Source organism: Protopterus annectens, chromosome 6.part1 (genome assembly GCF_019279795.1).
Source record: "Protopterus annectens isolate FY-2018-M chromosome 6.part1, PAN1.0, whole genome shotgun sequence".
In the NCBI taxonomy this organism is placed as follows: Eukaryota; Metazoa; Chordata; order Ceratodontiformes; family Protopteridae; genus Protopterus; species Protopterus annectens.
Genome location: NC_056738.1, coordinates 385,010,584 through 385,029,579, shown reverse-complemented (window position 1 = coordinate 385,029,579; position 18,996 = coordinate 385,010,584). Strand labels below are relative to the sequence as shown.

The following is an 18,996-nucleotide window of genomic DNA, read 5'->3' as shown; positions in this document are numbered from 1 at the left end:
TGCTTAGGAGGCCACTGATGTTCAGAGAGGTTTCTTTCAAGTGCCTCAGCATAAGAAGGCCTGTGTGTGTGTTTGTGTGAGGGGAGTGGTATCTATGAAGGATGTAGTATGTGGATTTTTGAAAGTTCTAAGTACTAGTTCTCTAGGTTTGCTACTATACAGGGTACTGCTAACTACCACTGAGTGGAGAACAGATCCAAAAAAACACACCTAATTAATAGCAGACACAGAAAGTTGAAAACTAACTTGTGCCCTCTGCACTTTAAGCTCCATAGACTGCCTCTCAACTCAAAGAGATCATGTAAATACCTTCTGCCACAAGATCGATGATCCTAGAACGTCTTAATGTAAAAGCACAAGAAAAGTAGCTCTCAAGTGCAGATTAACACCCAGCTAAGTTCCTAAAAAGCTCTCTGACTGAAGAAACAACTGCACTTTAAGTCTTCTTATCTGTCTCCCAACCCGACTGACTGGACTACTTTACCGCTGCCACTAGAACAGCAGCCCTAGTGTTCTTAATATAAAAACACTTTTTGGTACACCAAAGGTGAAAAGGTACCAACTAGCTACAACAAGTAATTGTCACTTAAAGCTCCCTTGTGCGTTTCCCAAGTTGGACAGAGCATGCTACCTTTCTACTCCCACTAGAATTGCAGTCCCAGCCTTCTTAAATGTGAAAAAAACACACTTCAGATAGGCAAAAGTGAAAAGGGTAATGGAAACAAATCAAATAATTAGCTACAACAAGTAATTCTCAATTTAAGCCTCCCTGTGCACTTCCCAACTTGGACAGAACAGACCACATTTCTACTGCCACTAGACTAGCAGTCCCAATCTTCCTAATGTAAAAACACACTTTAGTAAGCTACAAGTGAAAAGGCACCAGAGTTAATCAATACAAGTAACTGAAATGCAATTCAAAAGCAGACAAGACAGCAAAGAGGAACACACAAACTTCAAGGCAATTTCAAAGTACACTAACAGTTTAAGGGGAGGGTCTTCCCAGTTTTGTCAGTCAGTAATCAGTAATATGAGCAGAGGGGATTAGACTGGGAGGAGCTTCTACAGACAGCTATATACAGCATGGGCAGGTAGATCAAAAGCCTCCAAATATAAAACCAAAACAAGAATAGGGAGGAATGGAGCAAACCAAAAACACCTAGGCCCAACAGGGAAACCAAAAAGCAATGCAGACTATAAAAATGCCCTAATGTGTAATAGCTTTAACTTCAGATAAATAGCAACGAAACACAAAAAAATGACTGATGGTAAGATAAATGCAATTATATATGTACTCTGAATGCAAAAATGTAGTCCAAATACTTATGGAGTCTGCCTTTGCAAAGAGAAAAAAGCAGAATCTGTTCCAAATAATACTGTACTTATGAATTCTACTGAGAAAAGAAAAAGGCATGCCTATTTATTATGGTATGTTTTTCTCTTACAGGACCATAAAACCCTGTAACAATCTTATTGCTTTACTTAGAAACACGCACTTTGTTAAGTGATATTAACATGCCTTCCCACAAAGCACTCACCCCAATAGGCACAGTTTGTACAAGCAAATACGTTCATATGGTCAAAGATTAGTACTAGGCCAAGTCCCCTTATGGGCCATTTTAACTCTAGCCAATTACCCCATGTGAGAATCAAACTCTGCACTTTTTGTCTATAAGGTAACCATCTTATCCATTATGCCCATCTGGATCTGTAGCTCGGGGAGTGCTGTCTGGAAATAATTTAAGTAAAATATAGCTAAATTACATATTAAATAATGCAATTCCTACTGCAGAATTAACATCTCCTGACATATGAATATGTCTGAGGGATAGTGAATTTAACTACTGTGAACCAATTTTTTTACTTGGCCAAGTAAAACATCCATGCTACTGTAATGTTGAACATTTCCTTGGCAGTAGAAGTTTAAGGCTATGATGCAAAATGACAATATGACACTTTCACCTGCAAAAAAAGGATATGAACTCTTACTTTATCCAGCACAGCAACTAATTTCTCATTTTGCTGGAAATACAGACACTAGAAGCAGACAGTAAATTGCACCAAGTCCACCATAACAAAGGTATCTTGAGAGCTAAGTAGTTATTAAACTAATAGCTAAAGCCATAGATATTAATAGACAAGCAAATGTATACATTACTTAGTTTCTATCTGATGTTACTGCACACAAAGTGTCTGGCCCCTGATCTACTGAACATGCTGATTCACCACTCCATCTGACCACCACAGTAAAAGGAAATGTCTAAAGAGTATTAAAAGTGCTTTGCAGGGAGCACAGGCCCCTACAACCCCTGTGTGAAGCTCTGGCCCTATACTCCAATTAGCAGAGATAACAGCAAAAGAAAGGCATGAAATTCCATTTCTGCAAGTTGGTGTGACCGTAAAGCAGTATATTTAAAGACTGGGGTTACTGGAGTACATACCTCACACCAGGAGAATGTGATGCACATTAAGACTAAACTTAATGTAATGGACTGCCAACCGTCCACCAAGTATCATCAGAAATGTCTACAGTTGACTACATAGGATCCATTAAACTTTAAAACTGCAAAGCAGGCCCATTTGTTTCACAACCTTTAAGCAATTACACAGAATTTGCTTCCAGTGGTAAAGAAAAAAAATTAAAATGTAACTAGTAGTTCTTAAATTATAATGCAATATTTGCCTTGTAAACTCATAAATCTGTGTAACTGAAAAAAGTATGCACTGCATATATTTGAGCTATCCAGTTGCTAGCAATTCTATATATTTGCACTAAAATGAAAGTTATAAAAGAAAACAAACTATCTATATTAAGAGAAAAGGACAGCGTATCCAATCTGTAAGGTCAACAACTCTGTCATAAGAAGAAAGGATTTTTACAATTAATCTTAAGATTAGAGTTTTACAATACTGTGTTCTTTCACAATACTGTGTTCTATACATACAGTAATGTAAGTCTAAAGAAATCTCACATGCCTGTTGACTAAACTACTATAAAATTATTCTGCAGTATGGTAAAAAAAAAAAAGTCTTGTTGCAACAACTTAGGAACCACAATAAATGTAATCTCAGATTAATACTGAACCTGTACCCCCTTCCCCAATCTTTGAAAAATTATAGATCCAAAAGACCTCAGTGAATACCATTTGGGTCATCCAAACTGTTTACAGCATGTGTTTACCTGAACACAGAACAGAATATCTTACTTTGTTCATACAGTACAAGATATCTATTATTACTAGAAAGAATCCAGAGTAAGTTCAGAGAGAGAATTCCAGACATCAGTGGCAATTCATATTAATCAGGGCTAGACAGTCTTGGTCTTTTTCCCCATTAGTTACAGGTACATGCCAGGTTGTGCTAAGCATACTGAGCTCTACTAAATGAAGAACTTTGCATACTGTTAAATATTAAGTCACTGGATTCAAGTAGACCTACCAAATGAGTTAGCTTACACATATCGAGCAGATATATGTATAATGGCACTAAGATCTGGATATATGTATAACAGCACTGAGATCTAGATATTTATCACAATCAATGGTGTACCTGTGGAACAAGTTAGTAGAAGTATAAAATCTAATTCTTTATGGCTCTTTAAAAAATTCTAGATACCTAGGTGGGTTCTAAAACTTTTACTTCTGTAACGGAGTCTGTGTTATATTTGGCTAAAAGGCTCTAACATAGTACTACTTGAACTACTGAACTAAAAATGCAAGTATAACAGACTCCAAGGGAAAAATTTCTTTCACCCTTAATGCCTCTGGTTCAAGTGCTCTCAAGGGAGACCCATGTGACTATTAGTTTTGAAATTCCATGTCTATCTGACTTCACTAGACACCAACATACCAACACTGGTAGCAGCTAAGAAAACTGATGTTAATGTGCCATGAGTTACTGCTCAAAACAAAATTAGTCTGGTGCAAAATAGAGAATGTTTAAACTGTTTAAATGTAACTTTTACAAGTACAGACAATGAAAAAAATGCCAGACCGAAAATCACTTCCAACCAGCTACATATCTGCACCTTCCCCACTGTTTTGTGTCCAGGACGGTAGTATTTACAAGTGGGGGGAAGATCCTGCTCAACTGCAAAACTCTGCTTTCAGCTCACTCAAATTGATTTTCAGCATAACCATTTTACACTACCAACAGTCAGAGTAGTGGCATTTGTACAGTCATCAGGAGCCCAGGACTCACAGAGTATCAAGAAATGAAGCAAACTTGTAGTGATGCCACTTTGTGCACCATAATCCTTGGCATGCTGGTGTTAAGTCCAGTACCAGTCTTCACAGTTACAGTAAAGGACTGCTGGTAAAAACCCTGGCCAGAATGAAACAAGGTAGGTGGGAATTAACCCAGATGTAATGATTTAGTGCTACAGTTAGCTCCCCCACACAACACCAGGATTAACATTTCTGCAATATGCTTCCAGATTCTATGTTGGTATACTAACACATCAAAATGTATACTAGTACACTGACTCTGCTTAGCAAGTTTGTTTAATAGCATGTCATTATGAGTAGCAGTAAAACTATCACACTCAATGATTGTGAGCTCAGGCAGGCAAACTTGTAAAGAATTTTCACATTTGGCTACAAAACAGGTATTTCTTTTTTGAACTTTCTCTGTAATTTTATCACTCACAAAGATATGTTATTGTGATTATGGTGCAAGAGCACAGATGAGCCCTGAACTAAACCTGCTAGAGGAAAACTGGACTTTTTAAAGAACATTACAGATTTATGGCAGGGCTTCGCAAAGCCCAACTGCTGAGAGCCATCATGCCAAAGACAGACAAATGGGCAAAACAAGGTGCTGCCTGAACACAGATGCAACACTAAGTAAAAACTATTTAGCAAATGCCAACAGAAAGTATACATATATACTATACAGACAGAGGTCCAGGGAAATAAATATTGTGGGAAGAAATAGCCAGGGAATTGTTATGGCTAGGCTTGCATAGGCCCTAGGGCTGACAGCCTAGTACCAACCTATGAACAACACGTTCACAGAAGTTAAGACTTTAATATGCTTCCACTACTTCTACATAACTATATTGTACATAAATATATTTTGTTTTCCAGACTGAGTTGAGAAATCTACTCTGCATGACCTGTGTAAATGATAAACGTCCAGTACAGGTAGAGGGTGCTCTGAGGCAATGGGAAAGTCCTCTTTGTAATCTGGTTGTAAATCTACTCTCGGGAGCTGCAGAAGTAAAAGTGATGGATAACATCTTACGGCTTTACACTTCATAAGATATGAAAAAAAGGCTAAGCTAATAGATCTTTAAAGCACATACCAACCAATGTCTTTTGAAGTGTTATCACATGGCTTAATGTCAGCCTTTGAAAATTTACAAACTATATGGAGCAGATATGACATCTGGAAACATACAGGCCTGGTAACACAAATCAAAGTATTCGAACATCCTACGGGTGACATGAGTTTGGAGACAGAAATGATGTGCTGGGGAAAAAAAATCAGCCTGGGAGGGAAGATGAAGTGAAGCAGCTGGCAGCCATCACATTGACAGGTGATGGGAATATTAAAAACTGTGCAACCTCCACTAAGGGGCCTTGGAGCTTACAACAAAATGAAAAGGGGTCTGACAGACGTTCAGTGTGAAACGTACAAATGTATGCATGCTGCACAATGACATCACTGCAAATAATCACTTCTGTAGTTAGAGACATTGAACAGCTATGCTTCACCATTTATCAGTCTTCACATAATGTTCAGCCCCCTAAGAAAATCAGGAGGACCACTTCATAAAAGGGTTACTTCTGGGATCATCCAGTAAGAAACTCCTAGAGCATTCATAACAGTGTTACAGGGACAATCAGCCAAAGATTAGCAGAATTAGCTGGGTAACAAAGAAGCATTACAAAATATGTGATCTGTGTAATAGAATGCTTAATAGTTACCGGAATATGAATAAGACATAATACAAAGGCAGTGCATTATCCAATTCATACAGGCTGGTATGCTCTACATTCTTGCAATAAAAGGACTGAAATACAGCATAACTAGTCAAAACACGTAATAGATTTGGCATGTTTTTTCTCTCCCAATCAGTAAATAAGGACTTGGAAACTGATGTTAATAACACATGCCTAGGTTATTTGGAAGGGTAACTGCTATGATCTACTAATAAAGGAGAGGGGAAGACAAAATGTAAAATGTGATATCTTCTACACTAACTAATGTTAGGAAGAAAGGCATGCTCCCAACCCCAGGAAAGAAAGACTTGGAAACACAAGAGAGACCAACATACAAACTATAGGATCTTGGGGTGTCTATAAGGAGACTGTGGTAACTAGGTTCTATGTTTTACCATAAAGCTCCCTCTTGCAACATATGACTGAACGCCGTCTTTCTGCTGTACCTTCCGAGCCCTGCCACTGCTGACAGAAAAGTCGCTCAGGCTGTCTTCATCCCTTGAGTCCTGGGTACTACGCTTCTCTAGTGAGTCACTTCTCAGGAGAGCTTCTAAAGTGCTACCATCAGGAGGAACCAGGCCTTCTTTCTTTAGGCTCTGCTCAAGATCTTCAGAAAAAAAAAAGAGCAGTTAAAAAAAAGATTAGTAAAATAAAGTAATATAAAATGTACATGTACATATGAAACAGGTTGCCTAAATGGTCCATTACATCAACTACATAGTAATCCAGAGATACTGGCTTACACCACGGACTATTCTCATCTCATTACTGTTCTTTTCTCTCATTTACCATTCTTTTAAGTAATACTCCACTCGAGTCCCACATTTTATTTTCCTGCCAATGCCATAAGTCCCGTCACACAAACTGGCTTTGGTCACTGCATACTCCACTTCTTAACCCACTCTAAAAGAATGACAACCATACAGTGTAACTAAACAATACAGGTTATGACCTTTAGCAAACTTTTTGACATATTTCTTAAAATGGCCTTTTCTTTCTAATATTTAAAGGTTTCCATCACTTCTACCACTTTCAAGTAATAGAAAAACTACTTCAAATGCATACCAGCATAACTTCCACTACCACTCTCTAGACTCGCTCCAATATTTATATGATTTCATACTAACCTTTCCAGTAACTTACCCCACTACGGTACAGTTATGCAAGTACACTTTCCATAATAGTAGATATTCAAATGATCACTACTACAGTAGCCTTTGCTACATGGGTTATATCCTGCCAAGGACATAACAGCCATCCAGTTTCCAAATCTTCAGAGACCAATCCACTCTACCAACCTGTCAGGCAGCTGAAACTAAGCTGACTAAACGACACGTTTGGGTGCCAAATCCTTTGTAGCTTTCCTGTCAGAGACAGGGAGGCAGAGCCTTGAAAAGGCAATGCTAGGAAGAACAAAAAATAACCACACCTTAGCATAAACACCACACCAAAAAACAAGGGGGATGGAGGGAGGGAGTGGCTACTGCAGCAGTGATCATTCGAACATATACTATTAAGGTAAGTCCACTTATACAACTGTACTGTGTTCATCATTTTGATCACAGCTCCAGTAGCCTTAGCTACATGGGTAGATTACCCTAGCTTATTACATTTGGAAGGTGGAAGGAGAAAAATCCAGGATTCTCTGGAGAATGGTCCTTGCAGAGTCTGCTCTAGATCTAGAGAAGGAATCAAGTTTATAGTGCTTAGTAAAAGTACATGCAGAGGAATGAGCTACAGCTTTTAGAATGCTTCTAAAATCCAACCATTTTCAAGAAGGCACAGATGAAGCAAGGTAGTAGTTCTGCTGTGCAGAGTATAACAAAAGGTAATAGCCTTAGACAATCACTTTGAAATAGTCTGATTTGACCTGGGTAATCACATCTTTTTATCTTCAAAAGAATTGAAAAACTGATCTGATGATTGTACCTGAATTGTCTGTGGATATCCAAAAGAAATCAACAACTGATTCGAAGATCTGAAAGATTTAGTTCTGGCAAGATAGTACACAAGTTGTCTGTGAACATCCAAGGTACAAAGTATCTTCTCTCTCTCTCATTTTTTAGGTTCATGAAAGAAAAGGGGAAGACTGATAGTTTGGCTTAAAGTAAAGTTGGATAACACTTTAGGCATAAAAGAAGGGATTAGTTCTCAAAGAAACCCTGTCCCTGTGGAAAATAAGATAGAGTTGAAACACCATAACAGATTGCAACTCAGATACCCTACTTGCAGAGGTCAGAGTAATCAGTAAAACTGTTCTCCATGTTCAGAACTTCAAGTCAGCCAAGTTAGCTGGTTCAAATAGCTCAAGTATTAGCTTATCAAATACAAAATTAAGATCACAAAGAAGGGCCACTTGTTTTCTTTAAGGCTCCTTATACAACAAAAATCCTTTCATAGATGTTTTGGCATGAAAATGAATTGAAAGGGAAGATACGTGGGCTGACAGCAGACATGCTGAAATGGCCTATTAATGAACCCTGACAGAGGAGTAAGAAATGCCAAAGGATAGTAACTCATACAAATATTGTGAGACCAGAGAAATTAGCTCTGAATGGGTACTGATTATGCTGTTGGCACCGATGAGAAAACCTTTCCCCCATTTGCTAATACGTGGTTTTCTAGTAGCAAGCATTCTAGTCTCCATTAGTACCTGGTGCATGTCCTCAGTAAACAGGTACCTGAAGGGAATTAAGAAACCATCATTCAAGCATGACTGGATTTACTCACACAAGAACAGGACACCTGCCTGCAAGGGAGCTTGTGGTAACTGCCCCTGCCCATTTGTAAAAGAAGGGACAAAGTACAGTTCTGTAAAATCTTACAGCAACAGTACATGTCCCTCTCTTCACTGGTGGGATGTCCTTCTCTTCACCTTAGGCATCTCCTGCCTACGATAACCCAACATCTGGCCTTTAGATCTTGTATGCACCGTTCATCACACACATGGCATAAAGGTGACATACAGATGCAGTTACCCAGAACTGAATTGCTCCAGACTAGAACAGTCTCTATAGGAGAGAAGTGGCAATGCACATCCAGGAGAAAATGCAGATGGAAAACGGGGACCCTTGGCCAGAAGCGTAACTGAATTAAAACACAAGAAAAAAAAAAGAGGATGGGAGGGAGGGAATGAATACTGCAACAGTGAAGAGAATGACATCTACTGTTATGGTAAGATTTTTACACAACTGTTCTATGTCCGTCTACATCACTGTTGCAGTATTTTTCACTTTAGGGAGAGTTCAAGAAAAGGAGTGGAAGGTGGAAGACTAGGAAGAACCCTCAACAAAACAATGCAGGACAGCCCTAGCAAAATCTACTCTGGCCCTAGAAACAATATCCAGTTTATAATGTTTAGCAAAGGTATGCACTGAAGACGCACGTAGTAGCTTCAAGGATGGAACTGGTGTCCAAACCATTGAAGAAAGCACCAGGTGAGGCAACAGCTCTAGTGGAATGAGCTCATGAAAAGAACAGGACTTGCTTAGAAACAGCCAAACACAATGTCCTGGGATGAAAAGAAAAAGTTGGTTAGACTTATGAATGGCCTTAGTTTTATCCAAATAATACCCCAAGTATCTGTGCAAATCCAAAGTATGCAGGACCCTCTCACTAGCAGACCGAGAAAAAAGGAAGGGAGTTGTGCTACCTGATTCAAGGACATCTCATTAACAAACCTGGGATAAAAGGATTAAGAAACACTATATCTGTGTAAAAACATAAAAGGAGAAATGGCCACAAGGGCTTGAAGCTCAGAAACCCTCAGAGGGGAAGAACAAACAGTAAGACAGTCTTCTGGGTACAGTGTTGCAGGTAAGCTGAAACTGCAGGCTCAAAAGAAGCAAGTCAATTTTTCCCAAAGCAAAATTTAGGTCCCAAGGAGGAGGAATAGGTTTCCTTGGGGCGGGGGGGGGGGGGGGGGGCCAAGATGCAGGACTCCTTTAACAACAATTTGATCCCAAAGTAAGAAACCAAATGAGAATTCAAGGGCAGACAAGTACAAATAGCTGATAAATGGGCCTTTACAGAAGAATAGGCCAAGCAAGACTGGAGCAACTTATACAAATAGGACAGAACCAGAGGGACTCCCACTGAAAAAGGGTCCTGGCTCTTAGCATGGCACCAGATAGAAAATCTTTTACATTTGGACCTATAAGGCTTTCTGGTTACAGGTTTCTTGCCTCCTGTAAAACCCTGAGCATATCCTCAGGAAAAAAGTGCCTAAAGGTGATAAAAACTCTATCATCTACAGTGTCAGTTGAAGAGTGGACAAGTGAGGATTGATGACTGACCTCCTTGTCCTGTGTTAGAAAGTCCAACTGGTGAGGTAAATTATGGTGATCGCCCCTGGCCAGATGCATTAAGAGGGGGAACCAGTGCTGTCTTGTTCAAAAAGGAGTCACTAGCAAGATTTTTGGGGAGTCCAGCTGAACCTTCTGCATGACTCTTGGAAGTGGAGGAAGGGGAGAGAAGGCCTACAGAAACATCCCTTCCAAGGAAAAGAAAGGGCATCCATCTTCCATGCCAGATGGCATGGCTCTCTGGAACTGGAGAGAGGGAGCTGTCTGTTTAGAGGGGAGGCAAAAAGATCTACCTTAACAAGAAACACATTACTGTGAAGCACCCACTCGTAAGCCTGTGTTTTGGACCTGCTCAAGAAGTCTGCCACTAGACTGTGCTCTGAAAAAATATACACTGCCTGAAGAGTTAGCTGATAACTGATAGAGATCCCAGGCCTTAAGAGCCAACATGCAAGGAAAGCAAGACGTTATGACCCCCCCCCCTGCTTGTTGGCATATCATAGCACCCTGTAGTTGTCTGGCTACACCTTCACGGGACGGAGAGAACACGGGGTGAAAAGCCTAAAGGGGCCAGAATCGGAGCTCTCATCTCTTTGATGCTGACATGTTCTGACTTCTGATGGGGGGGGGGGTCAGAGACCTCAAACTTTCAGGTGAGCACAGGAAGCCCCCTACCTCATGTCCAAGGCATTGAACAGTTCTTGAGAAGGAACAGGAGGCTGATAAGGTAGGCCTGGGTTGTCCATCTCCTACAGGTTTTTGAGGGGAGATCTATGCCTGGCATACAGTGCACTGTCAGACCCCACTCTGATGGACCTCCTGCATATCCACAAAACAAACAGCACCAGAATTACCCATTCTAAAGACTTAAACCTTGTCTGTGGTATTAATAGGACTTGCTGGAGAGATAAGTATGTATCCCAGAAACCACAATGTCTATAGAACAGGCTCCCCATCCATGTGAAGCAGAGTTCCTCCCTAACCCAATTCAAGTGCAACTTGGACATTTGGATGGGAAACCGGGAATTCATCCCTGTATTAGCACCTATGCCTCTCATGGACACAGGTAACCTACAAATGGTTCATCTCCCAGGCCCATGCTTACACTTACCAAGGGTATCTGAACTCGTTAGAGATTTGGTATGCATGGCCAAGCTTGAAAAGGCCCTTGTGGTCGTTAGCCTAGTAAACACCTATGAAGCTATGAACCTATGAGGGCAAGCTTCTGAATCTACCACTTGAACTCCTGCTTGAGACCAGGAAGTAGAGACACTGAAATCCAGAGCATGCCAAACTGACTTGAGGTACCATTGAAGCTTCTGCATTTGCAGTCTGAGAACAGACCATGAATCCTAGGCCCCGAAGAAACTCTCTGGCTGGAATGGTAGTCAGAGAAAGAAGAGACTGAAACAAAGCTGTCAAGGACAAAACCTTTGGAAGTGGAAAAGAGGCAGACATTGGCATGGTCTGAATCCTGCAGCCCAAATACACATGATCATGACAGGAAGTCAGGACAGACTTTTGGAAATTGATAGTGAACCCCAGACTTTGGGACAGATATGGTGAACTCCACATCCTGTAACAGGCATACTGGAGAAGGTGACTGAATCACTGTGTTGTCTTAATATGGAAAAGTTAATTACAGAAACAAGGAATTTTGTGAATACCCTTGAGGTAGTAGAGAGGCCAAGGGCAAAGCAGAGAAACTTAAAACCTTCCTGAAAAGAGGATGAATAGAAATATGAATGTAAGCATCCTTCAGATCCAAGAATGCCAGTGAAGCCTAAGGCAGCAAACAGAGGATACCGGGTTTGAAGAGAAAGCATCCAAAAAGAAGAAAACCTAAGAAAGGTGTTGAGCAAGGAGAGATCCAAAACAAGTCTCCAAGTGAAACCTCTCATGGAACCAGGAACATTCTGGAGTAAAATCCCTTCCCCACTTGGAAAGGAGGGACAGGCTGAATAGTGCCCTGGTCCACAAGGAACACAAGAATCTCTGAGAAATGAGGAAACTGCTTTAGAGGAGGGTGAGGAATCCCTAAAGAAAGGAGGAAGACACTTCCACAACATGAAGTAACCCTGCTGGATGATGGACAGAACCCAAGGATCTGAAGTGATATGAAAGCCAAAGGAACAAGGGAAGCTGGCCAAGGTTTGGGGGGAGGGGGACTGTCAAACAGAAGCAGGCTCATTAGAAAAATGCTTCTGAGCTACAGGAGCCTAAGACGACTTTGCAGGAGAAGTCCCTCTACCACCCTTCCTGCCTTTAGTGGCCTGATGAGGCTGCTTGCGAACAAAAGCAGAACTAGTGGGATAGTTCCTCCGGATCTTAGGGATAGGGGACACAAACATATTTAAGGCTCTGCACATCTTTACCTTTTTTCTTGAAGAGACAAGCATATCAGTAGTAGCAGTCGCAAAGAGATTCTTATTATTCAAAGGAGCATCCAGCAACTTTGCTTTAATGTATTCAGATAATGACAGCAAATGAAGCCAAGAGTAATGCTTCATGACAAACCTAAATGCAGCAGCTCTGGAAGAGGCATCAGCAGCATCACAACTCACTTGACAGAGTGGTGAGCCACCTGAGAGAAAGAACCCAAAACAGAAAAAGCAAATAGTTGCCTTCAGAATCAGGGAGGTCAGAAATAACATGACAAGCCTGGGCAATCAAGGCCAGAACACATCTGGTCATGTAGATCTAGTAATTGATGGCCCTAAGGCCAAAGCAGAAGCAGTGTAGACATTATTTCCAATCATATCCACTACCCTACTATCCTTCTCCGAAGACAGAAGCTTGAAGAGGACAAAAGCTTAGAAGGCTTGTCAGAGGAGATAAACACCACAGCAGGGTCAGCAGAACGATACAAATAGGAATTCACAATCTTCAGGAATCTTACAGAGCCTATCAGGTTTCTTTGGAGCAGAGGGCTGAGAATCAAGAGCCTTAGGGGAGCTATAAAGGTGTCAAAGCAGACAACACAGAAGTTACTGCAGAAGTTTAGGGGTGTTCACCTGAAACAACTCATAATACTTCTTCTGGATATCAGACAACTGAGAGGAATCTCACTTAAAATATTCCATCACTCTGGCTACTGTGCCCACAAAAGACAACTCCTCTAAAAGGAGATTCTGGGTTAATGGACTCCTTCAGAGCCAAAGGAGAAGGCCTCTGACAAGAGTAAAACAAGGAGCCTTCATCAGACTCTGAATTCTCATCAGAGGACTCATCTTCACTAGGCCTTTTGGAAGGACTTGAAGTCCAGGGGGGAATAGACACAGAAAACCTGTGAGGAGGATTCAGGGCCATTAAGGCATTAAACAGGACCCGAGTAAACTCCTGCCATTCCCTTTGAAGGTCCTTAGGCTGTACAGAAGAATGTTTAGCCCTGTTTCTTGATAGGGACATCAGCCCTAACCAACACTGGTATTTCTGAACCCTGATGGAATTCAATAAGAATAGCCAAAACCTCTTCCCTAACCAGAATCTGCAGACTCTAAGGTTCCTTGAGATAATTAACCATAGCTCCCCCATGATGTCCAGATCAGACACCTGCAAAGCCTCAGAGGATGTACGAAAGGAAGGATCCAAATCAGCCTCCCATGGGGTTGCAGCGGAGGAATCCAAAGTCGATACCAAACAGCCTACAGAGCTACCACTTGCTTCTAGACAGAATTCTGGTAGAGGTTGGACAGACAAACAATCTAGCCAAGATTTCTTGGCCTTCTTGCTTAACGGAAGTGTTTTGGAGTTAATAGATTCCATCATGCTACCCTGGACTTACTGTTCAAGTCTCTGGTTCTCGAGATAGATGGCCAGGAAAGACAGCCCAACTTTTAACAGTCTTAGGCACAAACACATTACGAGTACCACAGGAGGTATGGTCAAGGGAAGCACCCAAACAAGAGAGACAGTGAGGATTCTTATGGAGAATCTGCCTCCCACACTGACATGTTCCCTTCTTGGAAGACATGAACTCCAGATAATCAAAGAAAAACAACCAAAGGTTAAAAAACATAGCACTTACTTGACAGCTAGGTATTCAGCACAGCAAAGGGAGTTCAGATCAAAGAGCAATGATGGCAAATGGACTGGCAGCAAAGAAGTTCTGGATAACTGCGTCCATACATAACCTTTATGCCCCATTGTCCTGTATGGGAAGCATACGTGTGATGTACAGTGCATACAAGATCTAACCTTTAGGTCAGACGTTTGGCTATCCTTGGCAGAAGCTCCCCAAGGTGAAGAATACTGCAACAGTGATATAAACAGGACATCAAAGGTTGCCTGGGAAAGAAGGGACTCACCACAATGATTTTTAGGTGATCCCTTCTGAATCTTCAGAAGTACCCTCGATATTAGTGGAAAGGGTTGAAAAGCATACAGGAACATCCTTGTCCAAGGAAAAGAAAAGGCATAGGTCTTCTTGCATGGAGTCCTGGAGAAGAATCTTGCCAGATGATTGTTCAGAGCAGAGACAAAGATGTCTACCTGAAGAATACTCCACAGCTAGATTACATCTTGGAAGACTCTTTGATCTAGTTTCCATTCATGGGGGTCTGCCCTTGTCTTGCTCAGCTTATCTGCCAGACAATTTTGCAGTGATGGAATGTAGGTTGCCTGTATAAATTTAGAATGTGCTGTGAAATCATATCCCAAGCTAACGTGACTGGCCTGCAAAGGTGGTTACAACCTGGTTTCCCCCTTGCTTGTTGAGGTACTACTTTACTGTGGTATCTTCTGTAAAATAGTGAAATGCCTTGATCAGACAAAGCATCACGTCTACATTAATATGCTTGCATCTGTCTGGTGTACTACACACCTTGCACTTTTATACCTCCTGAAACTGTTCTCCAAGCAAAGTCTGAGGCATCTCTGGTTATTGACTACTTTGGAAAAGGAAGGGAGAAGGGGACACTTGGATTTAGGAATACCTGTTATTTTCGTTAAGATTTCCCTTCTGACAAATCCCAGCGCTGGATTCTGAAAATGTAAGGGGTGTTGGTGCTGGGACCAAAGAAACTTCAAATACCACTGTATCTTTCTCATATGGAGTCATGCCAATCATAACAACCATAGAAGCCAAGAGACCCAAAATATTGAGGTATTCTCTTGCAGTGACCAAAATCCAAGTGGAAACCCACAGAAACAGATCTAGATATAGATCTATTTTTCCTGTGGTAGAAAAGCTCTTTGAACTGTGATGTCTAGTTGACATCCCAGAAACACAATCCTGTGAGATGGAGTGAAAACTTCTAAATGCTGACTTGAGATCCCAGCTTGTGTAAGAAAACACTCACTCAAAAGTGAAAGATTCCTGAGACTCTGCGAAGATATGCAAGTCTTGTAAATAATGAATAATGTGGATATACTGTGGCATGCAATGAGCTATAACTGGACCCTGACAGTTTGTAAACACTCTTGGTGCAGAGGATGGTCCAAAGGGTAGGCAGAGAACTGATAATATGATTCAGACACACAAAACCTTAAGAAACGCCTGATGTCTGGTTGAATAGGACTGTGATGACAATCCTCTTTTAAATCGAATGTTACAAGGAAATTTGTAAGAGGAATAAAAAGCAACAGGTTGAAAAGAGACATCATTTTGAATTTAGGCACCATTCCAGGTTTATGAAAGAAAGATCCAGAACTGGCCTCCAAGTTTCTTTCTTTGGCACTAAAAAAAAAAAAATTCATTGAATAAAACCTCTTTCCCATCTGGGAAGGGGGAAACATTTCTATCACTCCCTGGACAGCATGTGATGAAGGACAGGTGGAAACAAGAGAGTCTGCTCTGGAGGATCAGTGATCATCCCCTGTAAAGGAGAACTTTTCTCCCACTGCCATCTATAACACTGACAAATGATTTTGCAGTCTCCATTTGTTTGAAACTATATCTTGCCAGAGAGCAAGGTGGAGATTCAGACTTTTCGAAGAAAAAAACAGACTGCCCGGATGGGAGGGGAGTACAAGGTCACTTAAATAACCATTCTGAAGTATTGGACAGTCCTTAATTTTAGGAGTTTCCACTATTTTTCTTGGAGCCCTCTTGAAAATGTCTGTTTACCTGTATATTGCTAAGACTGTTTATTTTGTTTCTTACCAAAACTGGATAAGAAGTTGAAGAACCCCGTGAAAAACTTTAAAAAGGAAGGCTGAAAAATCTTACAGAAGCCATAAAGCTTACTCCTTTCATCACACGTTTTGATCACCTTTGCAACAGAGGAGCCAAAAACAATCTCTAGCCAAAGGAAAATTTAAAATCACATTTTTAGCACTGAGGTGGTTCTGGGAATGCAGCCATGTAAACATCCTTAAAACAGTACCACTGGCCACAGCCCTTGATGTATTAACAGAGTCAGACACACACTGTAAATAATGAGTAGCGACTTGAACATAAGCTTATCACCCTTGATATCCACACCCCGCTCCCACCCCCCATTAAGGAAACCACAGTAAAAAATTTCTTCAAAGCCAACTTCATGCTTCTTAAGACAGAAGTGGTGAACATCATGACACCCATGCAGATGGACAATACAGTTACAACTACTGAATCCTACACAAATGCACTTTATAAGCACTTACATGAGTGCATGGATCGTGCTATCCCAAACAGAACCAAGACACTATCCTCCAAAAAAAGGAAGCCAATCTGCTGGTCCCCTGCCATAAACAAACTGTACAACAGAAGGAAGAAACTGTTGCAAGAGAGAGTAAAATCCCATGAGTGGAAGAGCTCCCTGGTCAGCCTCAGTAAGAACCTGAGATCCCTTATAAGATCCTCCAAAGCTAGCTACGAAAACAAAATTGCCACTAAATCTAAGGACAACCACAAGGCATTCTATAGCTATGTCAAGAATCTAGATGGCAGCACCCAGATCTGCTCTGAGTTACAGCACAAAGGCAAGAAAATTACAGAACCAACTGATATTCCCAACATCCTGGCAGATAGGTTCAGTGCTAACTTTACCCCCCTCTCAACCCCTAAAGGGCCCATATCTATACAGGAAGAATGCAGAGTCCCTGTAATCACAACTACGCAGGTAAAAGCTGCACACTCTAAAGCCAAAAGCACAGCATCCATGGGACCGGACAACATCCCAGGCTGAGTTTTACACGAACTTCAGAACGAACTGGCTCCCCACTTAAGCACCATGTTCAATAATAGCCTCGCATCAGGCTTTGTGCCCACTGAATGGCGCACAGCAACAGTTATCCCACTCCACAAAGGGGGAGCCAGCACTGATCCCGGGAAAGTACAATTTTGTACCTACCATAAATGTAGATGTTAGAGTGCTAATACAGCTGCAGTCATAACAGATGGGTTCTCCTGCCGTCAGGCGGGTCCTCGGTCGGCGTCAGTTGTAGTCGCTTCTTCCCTGACGTCAGTGCGACAGGGGTATAAAGTAACCAGCCGACACCATTTTCTTCAGTTTTTCTTGCCCCAGATGTCAGATGCCCCCAGAAGGAAGGCAATACATAAATTTGTGTAAAAAAAAATGCAATATAATCAAAATACAGTAGTTGCAAGCAAATACACCATAAATGAATACCCCAATCAAGTTGTATGAGGAGGTGTTAGCCAATAGGCCTGTCCCAAGAGGGGAAGGAGGGAGGGAAACCTGGACTGCAGCTGTATTAGCACTCGAACATCTACATTTATGGTAGGTACAAAACTGTACTATGTTCATCGTGCATACAGCTGCAGTCATAACAGATGGGTAGAATCCCAAAGCCAAGAAAGGGGTGGTAGGCACTAGGTGGAACTAGGAGAAGCCAGGATGCCCTGCAAGACTGCAGTGGCAAAGCCTGCTCTAGTTTTGGAGTATAATGGTAGGTTGTAGTACTTGGAGAAGGTATGCACAGAACTCCAAGTGGCTGCTTCCAAAATATCTTTGGTAGGAACTCCTCTGAGGAAAGCTGCAGAGGTAGCTGTAGCCCTGGTAGAGTGAGATCTGATGCCTGTAGGTACAGTTTTGCCATGAAAAGAATAGCAAAAGCGTATGCAGTGGGCTATCCATTTTGAGATTGTCTGTTTGGAAATTGGCTTTCCTTGAGCTCCTACAGCATAGGACACAAAGAGCTGTTCTGATTTTCTGAAAGGCTTTGTTCTGTCCAAATAATAACGCAGTTGTCTGTGGATGTCCAAGGAATGTAGTAATCTCTCCCCTTTGTTTTGAGGATTAGGATAAAAGGTAGGTAAATGTATGGCCTGATTCAAAGCTACCCTGGATACCACTTTAGGCATAAAGGACGGGTTGGTTCGTAAGGAAACTCTGTCCTGATGGAAGATGATAAAAGGCTGCACAGCCATGAGAGCTTGTAGTTCTGAGACTCTACGAGCTGAGGTAATAGCCAGAAGGAAAGCTGTTTTCCAGGACAAATATTGCAAATCTGATGAGGCAGCTGGCTCAAAAGGAGGCAAGGTCAGTTTTTCCAGAATAAAATTGAGATCCCAAGCAGGTATTGGTTGTTTCCTTGGGGGTCTTAGATTCTTAGCCCCTCTGAGGAACTGTCTTAAGAGAGGGTGAAAGAATAAGGGTGGATCAGTGTTGTATTCTGCAGAAATGACTGAGGCATGGATTTTGATGGAGGAGAATGAAAGTCCATTGCTTAGCAGCTCAGCTAGATACTGTAGTATTTGAGGTAAATTCAGTTTTCCAGGATCCTGGCCCTTTTTCTCATTCCAGACACAAACCTTTTCCATTTTGCGGAGTAAGCTTTTCTAGTTGACGGCCTCCTGGCCT

At 41.4% G+C, this 18,996-nt stretch overlaps 1 protein-coding gene across 4 annotated transcripts in view; it reads right to left on the bottom strand.

Moving 5' to 3' along the window:
• Nucleotides 1–18,996, bottom strand: part of DPF2 (double PHD fingers 2) — a 779,856-nt gene that overhangs the window by 642,302 nt on the left and 118,558 nt on the right. For 2 of the 4 annotated variants that reach the window (XM_044075795.1, XM_044075796.1), the window contains exon 4: nucleotides 6,341–6,552. In XM_044075795.1, the coding sequence (XP_043931730.1) occupies nucleotides 6,341–6,552 (212 nt within the window). The remainder of the gene's footprint in view (nucleotides 1–6,340; nucleotides 6,553–18,996) is intronic. The other 2 variants (XM_044075797.1, XM_044075798.1) reach the window with 1 other exon arrangement.